Raw genomic sequence first — 13755 nt, 5'->3', positions numbered from 1 at the left:
TTTCTCCCTGCACGTTCCTCTGTAGCCATGAAACAAATCACACTGACTGAAAATTCCCAACCAGTTCCACATTTGACCTAAGGCTGGGCAAAAACATTCTAGTAGCAGCAGGATTTAGGAACATCAGGTTGAACAAAGTCAAGGAAATTCACCCTATGCCATGAAACCAGCTATTGCGAGTTACTATCAACTATGCACTTGATTCGGGCTCTTCATAATGTTCAGCATCAGTTTAAAGACTTACCTAAAAGTCCTCATGTGCTTAAAGAAGAAATAATCGTGTGCATATCTGAAAGCCATGTTCAAAAACACAATCTTAGAAACCCTGACCAAGTGCAACTACACAACTTTGTACTTTGGATCTTGTAAATACTGAATAAGCTTGGAAGATCTGCTACTCTAGAACCCAAAATAGAGGCCTAGATTCACCACTGGCTGGCACCTTATTGTGACGGGTTGGGTCACAGAGACCAACTTGGGACTGCCACCTGATGTGCTGAGCCCATCTCTGAGCCCATTTTCCCTGGGAGCTTGGGATTTCAGTACCCTGCCTTGTTGAGCCAGACACACTAGCCTGCTACAAACACAGACCCAGGTCTAAACCACATCCCCCAAAAGCTGCAGATTTAACTGAAAACAGCTTAGAAAGTGCTCCTGTTTCTAGCACCCAAATACCCAGTTCCCAATGGGATCGAAACACCAAATAAATCCGTTTTACTCTGTATAAAGCTTATACAGGGTAAACTCATAAATGGTTCACCCTCTATAACACAGAGAGAGAGAGAGAGAGAGAGAGAGAGAGAGAGATGCACAGTTGTTTGCTCCACCAGGTATTAATACTTGCTCTGGGTTAATTAATAAGCAAAAAGTGATTTTATTAAATATAAAAAATAGGATTTAAGTGGTTCCAAGTAATAACAGGCAGAACAAAGTAAATTACCAAGCAAAATAAAACAATAACATGCAAGTCTAATCCTAATACAGTAGGGAACTAAATGCAAGTAATTTTCACCCTCAGAGATGTTCCAATAAGCTTCTTTCGCAGACTAGACTCCTTCCTAGTCTGGGTCCAGGAATCACTCACATCACAGTAGTTACTGTCCTTTGTTCCAGTTTCTTTCAGGCATCTCTTTGGGGTGGAGAGGGTATCTTTTGAGCCCTCTGAAGACAAAATGGAGGGGTTTCCAGGGCCTTTTATATTCTCTCTCTTGTGCAACATCACAGCCACAAGATGGAGTCTCTAGCTGCCTGGGCAAGTCACATGTCTATGAATGATTCTGCTTTTTGCAGGCAGATGCCATTGTTTACATGTTAGTTTGAACGTTCTCAGGAAAGCTCAGATGTGGATTGGGGTCTCCCAAAGTCCATTGTTAGTTAAATACTCCCAATTACTTGAATAACCCCTTCACACTATGTTGACCAAATCTGCCTTATGTGCTTCCTACAGCAAACACTTTAAATACAAGCATAGAGCCAACGCTCATAACTTCAGATATAAAAATGATACATGCCTACAAATAGGATGAATATATTCAGTAGATCATAACCTTTGCAAGGATATGGTACATGGCATATCTAGCATAAAACATATTCCAGTTATGTCATATTTACACTCATAAGTATATTTCTATAAAGCACTATGGGGTGCAACATCACACTTATGTCACCATTTATATCTGTGAAAATCTGTATAAAATGCTACCAGTTTGACCTGGTGTAAATAACTACTCACAATGCCAAGGCACTGGCGAACCAAGGCTGGTATCTTAGATTTTGGCAATTATTTTTCCCTCTGTTTATCAAAGTACCAACCTCTATCACCTCAAGCCCCTCGCCTGGAAGCAGCTCAGATACAAGTCGTACCTACTGGCCTCTCTGGAGAAAGCATTGTTTCCCACTCCCCTCACCTAAACAGTTATTTAGAGTACTCTGAGCTGAATAACACTAATCCAGGGACTAAAATATTGCTTTGCCATGATGCCTAAAAAAACACAATCTGGCATTGGTCGTGGCAGTAACCACCTATAACTACTGAGACTACTATTAGGATTGATATATACAAATACACCATATTTCTACTATTACCGTGTCCTCCCCATCCCCTTCTTCCAACCCATCACTCCCCTCCTCCCATTTGTCACTTTATTTACTTGTGTTATATTGTCTAAATCCTAGATGTTGAGCTTCCTAGGGCAGAAACTGTCTTTGTGTTATATGTTTGTATAGTGCTTAGTACAATGTGGCTCTGATCCTGACTGGAGTCCTTACATGCTATCACAAAAGAAATCATAAATAACAATAGTAATCACATTTCTAAATAATAATACTTTGAAAATATAGACTATTCACAGGGCTCAAATTGCTTTACAAAAGTGTGCAAGCAGAATTAATGTTTTTCTATGAGAAATGAAGAAACTGTGACATAGAAAGGTTTTGATCTGCCCCCATGTCACACAATGAATCCAAGGCAGAGTCAGGTTAGATTCCTTGGGACAGTTCCTCAGTTTGTGTAAACTGTCAGAGCCTCAAGGATGAGGGGCAGGATTAACCTAGCCCTCTGAGCTATGACAATTTATACAAGCTGAGGATTTGTCTCATCTCTCAAGTCCCAGCCGGTGCTCTATTCACTGGACCATGTTGCCTCCCTAAAACATGTGCACTTAATATCTTCTATGTAAGTAACATCATGTGCTCATTTCGGCAGCATGTTTCTTTTCCAATTTTTGGTTCTAAGAATGTTTTAGACTCCCAACACACAGTTGTCGCTTGAGTTCCTTCTTCTGAGATAGGACTCAGAATTATTGTGACTTCTGATGTTTGACTTGGAAGCTTTCACTGGCATCAGGTACCGAAGGTTCTTCCAAAATCTGGAATTCGAGGGAAGAGACTTATCCTCTTTCCACTTCACAACTCTCCTGGATGGTAGAAGCTCCAGTGATTTTGGCAGGACATTATAATCACTGATAAGCATGTATTCAATTAATATTATTTTAATCTTCCTTTCAACCAGTGCCTTATGCAGTCCAGTCTCAAGTTCATACATGGCTCTGTCAGAAATGTAGTTCCGGCTCAGTATAATGATTAATCTTCTGCTTTTGTCAATAAATGACTGGACATCATCAACAACAGCTGTAAATTGAAAGATACAGTCACTATTAAAATCATTTGAAAGTACAGGCATTCACTCAAGACATCTTTTAGCAGTAGTAATAATATTGTATATATTTCAAAGTGACTAAATTACTGTATGTTTTGTTCCTTCCTAATCTATCATACTACTAAATAATGTGAAAAAAAGAAAAACAAATAATCTCAGATGTTTAATTCTGATCAATTTATGCAAAACAGCAATGGAATCCTAATTTGCCTGTAGTCAGCATACATTTCTTTCATGTTGGAAAGCAATTACAAACCAACATATCAGCTCTGGCTATTCCTTATTTAACAGAAAAGGTCATCCATAAAGGTCCATCCTGAGCATAAGAGTACCTCCAAATTAAGTCATCAGCCAGGCACAGCTAACCACTTCCTGTAACATTCACTAAATTTGTAACCCTCACTTTACTACCTTTTGTACCACCAGATACCTTCTTACCTTCTTATTCAGTAATATCAGTACCACAGATAACCAAGTCTGTGTAATACTTGCACCCTCTGCCACACGTAACAGTATAGATTACTATAGAATGACATTTAGCAAACCATTATTTCACAGGTTTTCAAAAACAGTGCTTTCTTAAAACAGGGATTGCAGAACAATTTTGTTATTAAAAACAGTGAATGAAATTCAATGGAGAAGCCCTATATCCTGCAAGCAATATGTAACAATATGCTCATGCAGGCCATAGCTTTATCTAAAGATTTTTTCCCCTATAGACCTCAGAACTACATGGAATCCCACTGTACTGTCTGAGAATTGCAGCCTTTGTAAAAGGGTCATCTATTTATAGACTTTGTATATTCAAAATTCCACGTTTTCGCATCTATTTTAAATATTTCTGCAGCACCCATCACATAGGTGTCAACTATAACTCTGAGTCAGTTTTAATAAAAGCTGCTTCATCGTCTACATTTTAAAGATTACAGAAATAGTTAATATAGTGTGCCATGGGGAAAATGTGTGTTTCATAGCACAGATACAGCAAAAGCAATTGTATTGTAAAGCCAAGCTTAATGAAGCTTGGCTTTACAATCATTAAGATCTCTCAGGTTTCTGAGAAGCTGTAAGCAGAAAGGTTTCTGAAAAGGAAGAAAGCCAAAAGCAGAACTCTCACACTCATTCTGTGGTAACACCAGAGCTAAATTGTTTTTCTCCTCTGAATTAATCTCAGAATTTAACTAGATAAAGGGCAATGTTCTACCCTGCACAGATTATTCTTGTTTGAGGGGGGAAGAGTGATATATTTTAGCTGATAGAATTTCATGGTCTTTGTTCCATCAGGGCTCAAAATCTGCTCCAGTTCCATACATTGCTGGAAAGAGAAAAGGTGTTGACCTTCTAAAGCTAGTGGGTCTTATAAAATCTGTACAAATCCTGGGAAATCTGATGACGGTCTTGTCAATGGTTGACCTGCCCCCAAGCTGCACTGTAGTAGCCAAGGTAGGGAGTTTATGGGTGCTAATGATGCCTGAAGAAGCATTAAGTCACAGTTTGTATTCCTAAGAGCAGAAAAGAACATGGCACAGAGAGTTGCTGCTATCATGCTGCACCCTCTCTCATTCTTGTCTCTGAAAGCTATGGATGCCCAATCTTGCAGGAAGGGAAAGAGCATGTCATAGCGCTAGTACTCCCCCATCCTCCTCTATGCACCTAGTCGATGATCCAAAGACCATTCAAGTCAATAGTAATCTTTCCATTAATTTCAATAGCCTTTGGATCAAACTCTTCTTTTGGTTACCTCCACACACTGAAATGAAGGACAGAATAAGTCTAAACTTTCTAAACAGCCTCTGATTTTGTATGCATGTCATTTGATGTGTATTTCTGTCATTTGTATCTCAAAAGAGAATCCCCTTTGAAAATGTGACACTTAAGCAAAAATGCCACATTTACAGAGATCTTTCTAATTACAGATCCTGGCATCTTTGTGAGAATTTTGTACCAGTTTAATACCAAGGACATTCCATTTGCTTACCTCCTCCAGGAGACACATCCCGCTCAAATATACACAATTTGTAACCAAAATGGTCTTCTAATGTCCTGGGCAATATCTCCAGAGCAAATTTTCTTTCTTCTACGTTGGTAGATATGGAGTCTTTCAGATAAGACACAAAAGCATCATATTCTTTTCCATCTGGAAAAAAATGACCAATTTTTGTCCTGTTGGTGACTGAACAGATCTGACTCATTACACACATGATAGCTGACCCTTCACCCTGACCCTTATAATACTGCACCACTGGCAACCATTTTGAGATAAGAGATTTCTCTTATCCATCCGTCCAGTCACCTTTCACACAAAATACCCAGGATCAATTTCAATCTGACACAAATAGATCTACCCACTTTGTTTTCCCAAAAGGTTGCAAAAACTGTATCCCCTTTTTGTTGAAAATTATTGAAATATGAAATTTCTTGACCAGCACTAATCATACCTAGTTAAACTGAACTTATTGATAGAAACTTGCATCATTAAAATGTGGTTTTACCCTGAAAAGTGAGTCTGTAAAAACAGCATTGTGGGATTCCAGGTTTCTTTCAGTTCTTCTCCTACATAAAGACTGTGAACCACTTTGAGATTTGCTGATGAAAAAGCACTATATTATTTGCTGATGAAAAAGAGCTAGGTATTATTATTATTCCACTATTGGGTAGTGTTGCAGTGTGGAGATTGTCAAAAGGAAAAAAAAAAATCAGGATATATTTTATTTTATGTATTTAGATTTATAATAGCATAACAAAAAAAGGCACCTTCTCAGGCCATAAGTGGTGTTGGCAGTAAGTCACACACACACACACACACACACACACACACACACACACACACACACACACACACACACACATACCCCAAAACATAAAGACAAATTCAGCAGCAACTGCTACCATATATAGCAACTAATTAAACCTTATAACTGAACAATGAAAAATAGCACCCTGTCCTCTTCAAATATAGTTTCCTCAAGCAGCACCTCCCAAAATCCACTGTAAAAAGGATAGCTTAACAAAGGATAGCTCAACAAATTGACGCTACCTTAGACCAACGGCCATGAAGCAAGTCCCAAAGTTCAGGGGCGCTCACAAAAAAGTGGGCCACCTCATTTCTACTGAGATAATTCCATCTTGAACACTTCTAACTGATCTCAGCTGTGGTACTATGATATGGGGAAAGAAGGGCTCTCTCAAGTAGGCAGGTCCTAGGCTATTTAGGACTTTATAGGACAAAAACTTTATGGTACATGCAGAAACCAATAATCCACCTTTATCGGTTATGAAGCACCAGTGTAACATGTTTTTGGTGAGATTCTCCACCTTAACAAGCAGGCTTTAAGATCAAGACTCAATTAAAGCACACTGCAGTAATCTACCAGTTAGGTAACACAAGCATGAAATCACACTAGTGTGGTCTGTATCCAAGAGTAAAAGCTTCAACCTCCTATCCAGAGGTAAAAGAAAAAGACTGTCCTAGTCCTGATGAAATCTGGTCATCCAGGGAAAAGTGGGAATCTAACCAGACTCCCAAGTTGTGGAGACAAGAAACAAGTCAAGGACACACATCTGCAATCACAGGAATGGACATAATCTTCTTCCTAGCCTCCACTGTTTCTCCACAACCTACTAACATCAATTTTGCTTTATCTGGATTAAAGGTCAGTCACCTCACTCTCTACCATGTTCTGATCTCTACCAGACACTGGGAAAAGCTTCCCACTGTGCCATCTGAGTCAAAAGACACATTAACACAAAACTGGATGTCAACACCACAACCCAAGTTTTGTACTAACTCTCCTAATGTCCTCCTATACATGTTTAACAAGAGGTAACATAAAGTGAAAACCTGTGTAAAACTCCACATGAGAGAGGCCCTAAGGGATCTCTGGGATCTCTTCAAGAGATGGGAATGAGGTCACTCAAGTGTAGCCCCAACCATGCACTCGGAGGTCCTCAAGTGAGTCAATAATGCCTTGTGATCAATAATAGAATTAGGAAAAAAAAATATTGGCACATACAATGTATCTTCATGCATTATTAAGAGATTACCAACCTATGCAACTAGTGCAGTCTAGGTACTGTATATACAGACTGACAAGGGTTAAGGAAATCTGAGGCATCTAGATACTATGAGGGTTGTCTCACCAAAACCTTCTCAGAAACTAAACCACAAAGGGAAGATCAGACCCAAAACAAGTTGGCCAATTGTCAACATCAAGTGATGTCTTCTTTGTGACAGCCTGCTCTCCTTAAGGTTGACATTGACAACCCTCATTAACACTGGACCAGCATCTCTCCAGTGATCTCCAGAAAGCACATGAATCTAGAGCACAAGTCAGGTGAGCACAGAAGGAATTTTACAGCTCCGGGGCACTCGTCTTCTCAATCGCCTCTTCTTTCTCTCCTCCACCAACCAACCCCTGACTTTCAGAATGAAAAAATCAGGACACATTATAGGATGATGCATGCTAACAGCATGTAATGCTATCTGTCACCTTTACTATTTTCTCCCAATCCCAGACACTTCTCTCCGAGCCAAATCTTGCCTTGTTTAGCCCTCTCCACCTGTTCCTACGCCTTATCCTCCTCTCCTGGATTGTCTTTTGTTTCCATTTCATTATTTTATAGGACCTACCTGAAGCCAGAATACACTATTTTATTAATAGTTCTATATCACTAAATGAACTTGTTTCAATGGCAGCATTTGCCAAATCCTACCTCCTATTGTGTCATCTTTTCCAGTGATGTCCCTGTAAAATAAAACTAAGTCAACTCTGAATATCACAGAGAGAACCACCAGGAGCACAGGAACAAGTGTAAAGAATACAGCCATGATTATTCCAGTAGTAAATACATGTGGGTGGAGATCTGGAGGGTTCCCTGTAAAACAAAAGCCCAAAAAATTACAACTTTGTGACAAGTGGCTCATGACATGATTTTTCTTAGTAAAAGTCATTATCATCTGACAGCTAGAACTAGAAAACTCTACTATTGTCCAGCTCAGGAAAAAACATTGAGGAATCATCAGAGCAAATGGGAACAGCTTGAAACTGAAAGGAAAGCCTTCATTTCTGAAGATGGGGGTTATGTCTACACAAAAGCGTTACCAACAAAAAGCGCCAGTGTGGACAGCGCTTTGTCAGCAGGAGATGCTCTCCCACTGAGAAAGCTACCGCCCCTGGTTGGGAGCTCTCTCCTGCCGACAAAGAGCAGCTACACTGTGTGCCTTACAACGGCGCGGATGTGCACAGTGTAAACTGTGTAGACGTAGCCTAAGAAAGGAGGGAGTTTTCCCCACTTTGAATATCTATAGTGACTGAAGGAAAAAAACTGAAAATCCTTTAAAATGGAAAGGGTTTGAACTGAAGAGCATCCAGAACTGGAAGGACAGTCTGGAGGCGGGAGGCTGTTCATGAACATTGGATCCCCAGCGGGGTAGACTGTGGAGCTGTTTTAAGGCAATAGGTAACTCTTATTAGAAAGGGGATCTTACCTAATATGAAAATGTGAAGCCTGAGGTTGCAGCTTTGTTTGTTTTTTCTTTATGTTTATTTTCTGTGTGACGTTTTATGTTTGCTTTCCCTTCTGATTTCAACTTTGAATCTGTTGTTTTTCTATGAAATAAACTTTGCATTTTTATCCTAAGCAGGTCTCTGTTGTACAAACTACGTGGAATGTATATGCCAAAGTGACCTGATAACTGGGAGGCTGTTTCACATCTTTATGAGTGACAAACCAGAGGGGAACGGTCCAAGTGTCTGCTAATTAAGAATGCAGGGAGGATGTATATGGGGACACCCAGGACTGGAAGGGTTGTTGGTGTCACCCTGCAGAGAGAAACTAGGCTGGTAAGAGCTAGAGTGAGTCCTTATGCTTGTGGGCAGGCTACTGATGTCAGGACATTGAATCCTTGCTACACAGCACAAAGGCCCCCACAGATGCAAGGAAGACAGTGACAGAACCCCTAGCTGCTCTGGGAGAACCCCAAAATGTCTCACTTTCTATTTTTCATCATAGCAGATATTCCAATCTAGAATATTGTGTGTGACTCAGTTTCCCCATTCAGCTTTGTAATGCTGCTTGACTGACTAGAGCTAAACCACTGGAGGCTGTAAAGGGGTTATTACAGAACGTAGGAGGAAAGGTAAGACGATGACAGAGATAAGTGAGCCTCACATACACAGATTCAAAGGAGTTAGAAGAGAACAATGGCTGGCCCATCAGTTGGTGGAAGAATTGACCTAGTTAGCTCTATCCAGGCCAGGTCTTTTGGTAGCCAGGATATGTCAGTGAAAAGGCTGACAGTCTGACTGAGATATCTTTATGCAGTGTTGTTGTAGTCGTATCAGTCCCAGGATATTAGAGAGACTACGTGGGTGAGGTAGTAACATCTTTTATTGGACCAGCTTCTGCTGGTGAAAGAGACAAGCTTGAAGAAGAACTCTGTATAAGCTCGAAATCTCGTCTCTCTCACCAACAGAAGCTGGTCCAATAAAAGATATTAACACGCCCACCTTCTCAGTATGAGAGAGACACTGGGTATGTCTGTCTTGTAGTCACAGGATGTGACTGCAGTTCGAGTAGACATACTCAAGTTAGCTGTAATCTAGATAGCTTGGGTACCAGTGCAGTGAAGCTGTGACGGCATGCATTTCTGCACAGGCTGTCTAAACCCATCTGGGATCCTGGGTAATTTCTTGTAGAACTAGATGGTACTGAAGCTCATGCTGCAGCAGCTTCACTAGCTATCTTAAAGCTAGCTCAGATACGTCTACTCGAGTTGCAATAACACTCTTCGATTGTAGTGTAGACATACCCACAGAGACAGAGGGAGAAGATCGCAAGCAGTGTAGGCTACTTCTCTGAACGCGGAGGTGGGGAATAAGTCAGGCCTGCCTGAGCTATGGATAGAGAGGTTATGCTTAGGTAAGGGAATATGCCTGTAGGACTCTTATTTTAAATCTATTTCTGTAACTACTAAGTTGGGGCCCACTCAGAGAGACCCTGAGAAGGGACAGTGGTGTAGTTACCCAGTAACCATGACAATGTGTGTGCCATGTAGTGTTGAAACCAGTTTTCCTCAGCCAGAAGGAGATACATAGGAGGAAATGGTAGAGATGGGATCTTTGGGGGTACTAATAGGAATGCAGAGAAATAACCCTTCCCCAGGCTTTAACTTAAGTGCTGATTCTTAAAGGATATCATTAGGCTTGGCATAATTTGGGGGGGGGGGAATAATTTCAACGGATGATATCAATGTTTATTTTTAAGCATTTTTTTTATTTTTATGGATTTAAATTTTCTCAATTGTGGGAAATTATTGGGAGGGGTTCAGACAAGTTTTAATGACTTTGAGATTCAAAAAGTCAAAACTTTGTAACCATTAAAATACAAATTGTCAACATGACATGTCAAAATATACATATTAAAGTTTGATTTAAGGATATTTACTAAGTTCTCAAGCAGCATTTTTCTTACTTTGCCTGTCTGTACATTGATTATTATTGATGGAAATATATTTTAATCAATTTGTGTGTACAGTGAAATCGACATTTACCAATAAAAATCTAATCCTTCCAAGCCTACATATAGTATTTGTAAGTCATTAAACTGCAGAAGTAAGAGTATTATATCATACTGTACCTTTCTTCAGTTTAAATATTTTTAATTGTGGCTTATTTGTAGTTTTCAAGAGACAGGTATAATTACAATTCAGGTCCTCCTCTTTAACTGTTTTAATCCACAATAGTTTTGAGGCATACTTCTTGTTTCCTGAATCACTACAACAGAGGTGCAGAGTTAATGAACAGTCTTTCCTCATTACTACATCCAAAGGATTCATTTCAATAAAGTAATTTGAAAGCACAAATATATGTAATGTGGTCTTAAAGGGCCTACTTAGTATTCACACCCAGTATGGATTTTATAAGTCTAAAAATAGGCTAACAAAACTTTTAAATAACCCTTTCAAGATAGTCTTCTTCTTCACCTTCACAGTTAAGGTACAAAACCTGATGTTTAACAGATCATTACAATAAGAAACTACGTTTTTATGATTCTTTATGACTGCAGATCAGAATAAACTAGCTGTTCTGTACTAAAAAACAAACCAACAGTTAATGAATAAGCCAACTCATACATTAGACATATATAACTACATTGCTTCCTTTTTCCTTCTCATTGTCAAACTTAAATTAATCTTTTCAGTGAGGACAATATACTCTATCAGTGAGATGTGGAGGAGACTCAGCATGGTCCTGTTCTCCGCAGGCCCCTATGCATGAGCAAATCCAAGATTTATTAGAAATTAAAACCCATAGTAGTTTATTAATAGCACCTTGGCCTTGGGCCAATGCAGAAAAAAAAGTAGTACAACAAAACTTAAAACTAAATCCAAAATTATAATATATTACAATACTCATAAATGCAGATTAAAAAAAGGACATACATCATTAATGACTATATGATCACCATGCCACTCACTTTTGCCTTATTTTAGTGGCTAACTATGCAAATAGAGCAACCGCTTGAATCACAGACACACTATCAGTTCCTAACAAATATTCTATTTTTTTGAGAGGTCATAGAACAAGGCATCCAGGACAAAAATACAGAAAGCTTTTTGACCTCAAGTGGCAATTCAAATTACCGTGTAATAAATGATGGGCTAGATCTTCCACCTGCCCTAAACTGCATGGACAAAGGCGGTTACATTTCTCAATGCCAGCATACCAGCCTTCTAAATAAGCTGTCTGCATGAATAGGTAATGGAGACCTGTGAAGGCAGTGTGTTATTACACAGACTGTCTAGATATCTGGCATACCCATAAGTCTTTTTTTAACAAGGGGAAATCACAGTGACATCTGAAATAGAGACAACTGCCATATCCAATTGCTTATTAATATCCTCTATTCCCGATTTGATCAGGGATTTCACCTTTTTAAACTTAAATCTAATCATTTCCATTCTGTGAAACCTAGAGAATGCAAAGAATTTTGAAAATGCTCTAACCAAGGAAATTTATGTGTGAGAGTCCTGATGAGCTGTTCCTCTAAGCATAATCTTGGCAAACGCTGTGGGTGATCCTATTCAAATCCAAAAAATAATACTACAATTTAGGACTTTGGACAGCCTAGAGTTCATACTTGTCTCAACTCTAAGGAGGATGATTGCAGTATTATTTGGCAGACCAAAAATATTCCTAAGAAATTTGTATGGAATCACTTCCAGTCCCGGGGGCTCATTCTACTCCCACATTTCTGTGCCATAGAAAATTTGAGCTTATACTTTAGCCTCAAACACTTTAAGGACTAGTGCACTTAAATTGACCCCCGGAGTCCGGATAAAAACGTTAACACTGAATCTGAGACCTTCTCTTTTGTTACCTGAATATGCTTATCCCACAAGCCATTTTGTGAGAACCAGATACCCAGATAGCCGAAAGAGTTAACTTGTTCAATATAATGCCATCAAACTTCCATTTACACAACCTCCGTCTCTGACTAAAGACAATTACTTTAGCTTTGGCATAATATATTAAGAGACCTTCCCATTGCAAGTATAAACCAAACATTTAAAAAACACTTCAGTCACAAAGGTGTCCGTGACAGTAAAGCCATATTTGCATATAAAAAGATAGTCACAGTGTGATTCATGATTTTATGGGGGAAAATACTGAGCCCCTTTTAATGCTAGAACAAAATCATCAATATAAAAATTACAAAGAAAAGGGGCTAAAAGACAGCCCTGTTGAACCCCCTTCGTAACTGGAAAAGAATTAATTAATTATCCACAGGCCTATCCCAATCTTAGTCACTGTGTCTGCGAAGAGCTCTTAAAAGAAAAAGTAACCAAGGATCTATTCCAGCAATCTCCAATTTGCCATAAAGACAATCCCCATCAATACAATATAAAGGTCAATTTTAGACCAACAAAAGCTGCATACGATTTCCTCCCCTGAAGGAGGCACATATTTGTGAATCAAATAAGAAAAAACAATCATCTGTAGTGAAGCGGCTCTTTTGGAAATCAGCTTGTTCCTCAGCAAACAAATTACTTTTTCCTGCCAAGTTCTCTAGTCTCATGAAAAGATATCTAGTGTAAGTCCAATAAATTAACTAGGTGGCAATTCCCAGAGTCCTTTCTATCCTCCTTTTTTATAAAGTGGAATAATAATGTTGATAGCCCAACCTGAGGAGAAAATCCTTGTATTATTTATATTAGAGAAAAGTTTAGCCAAAACAGGTGCCCACTAGTCAACGTTTTCCTTAAATTCTTCTACAGGGATAAAATCCTTGCCTGGTGCTTTATTACAGCATTATGGATCAATTAAAAAGTTAACTTCCTCACTAGATACTGCAGACCAATCTAGAAAGGAACAGGGAATGGAGGCTATCAGAGCTGATCGAAGCAAAAAGTTATTAGATGGTGTGATGCTGGCAGGCCAAGTGCCAGCTCTTGCCAAGGTAGCAGGCATTAGCGAAGAGCTGACAAACTCATAGCTGGAGACCAGACCAGTTCACTTATGTATTAGTGTTGCTCAAAATAGGTATTAGTCTTATAAGAATGTTTTTAGTGTTTAGAGTCTATAGAATGTTTGTAA

General features: G+C 39.1%; 1 protein-coding gene across 6 annotated transcripts in view; it reads right to left on the bottom strand.

Moving 5' to 3' along the window:
• Positions 1 to 850: 850 nt before the first annotated feature.
• IL18R1 (interleukin 18 receptor 1) overlaps positions 851 to 13755 on the bottom strand; it is a 35021-nt gene continuing 22116 nt past the window's right edge. For all 6 annotated transcript variants that reach the window (XM_008166958.3, XM_065580908.1, XM_042854628.2 and 3 more), the window contains exons 8-11: positions 10796 to 10932; positions 7871 to 8032; positions 5136 to 5294; positions 851 to 3129 (exon numbers count right to left, since the gene is read on the bottom strand). In XM_008166958.3, the coding sequence (XP_008165180.1) occupies positions 2741 to 3129; positions 5136 to 5294; positions 7871 to 8032; positions 10796 to 10932 (847 nt within the window). In that variant the 3' untranslated portion in view covers positions 851 to 2740. The remainder of the gene's footprint in view (positions 3130 to 5135; positions 5295 to 7870; positions 8033 to 10795; positions 10933 to 13755) is intronic.

The sequence above is a fragment of the Chrysemys picta genome, chromosome 1 (assembly GCF_011386835.1).
Source record: "Chrysemys picta bellii isolate R12L10 chromosome 1, ASM1138683v2, whole genome shotgun sequence".
NCBI classification, from domain to species: Eukaryota; Metazoa; Chordata; order Testudines; family Emydidae; genus Chrysemys; species Chrysemys picta.
This window is presented reverse-complemented; position numbering and strand designations above follow the sequence as displayed.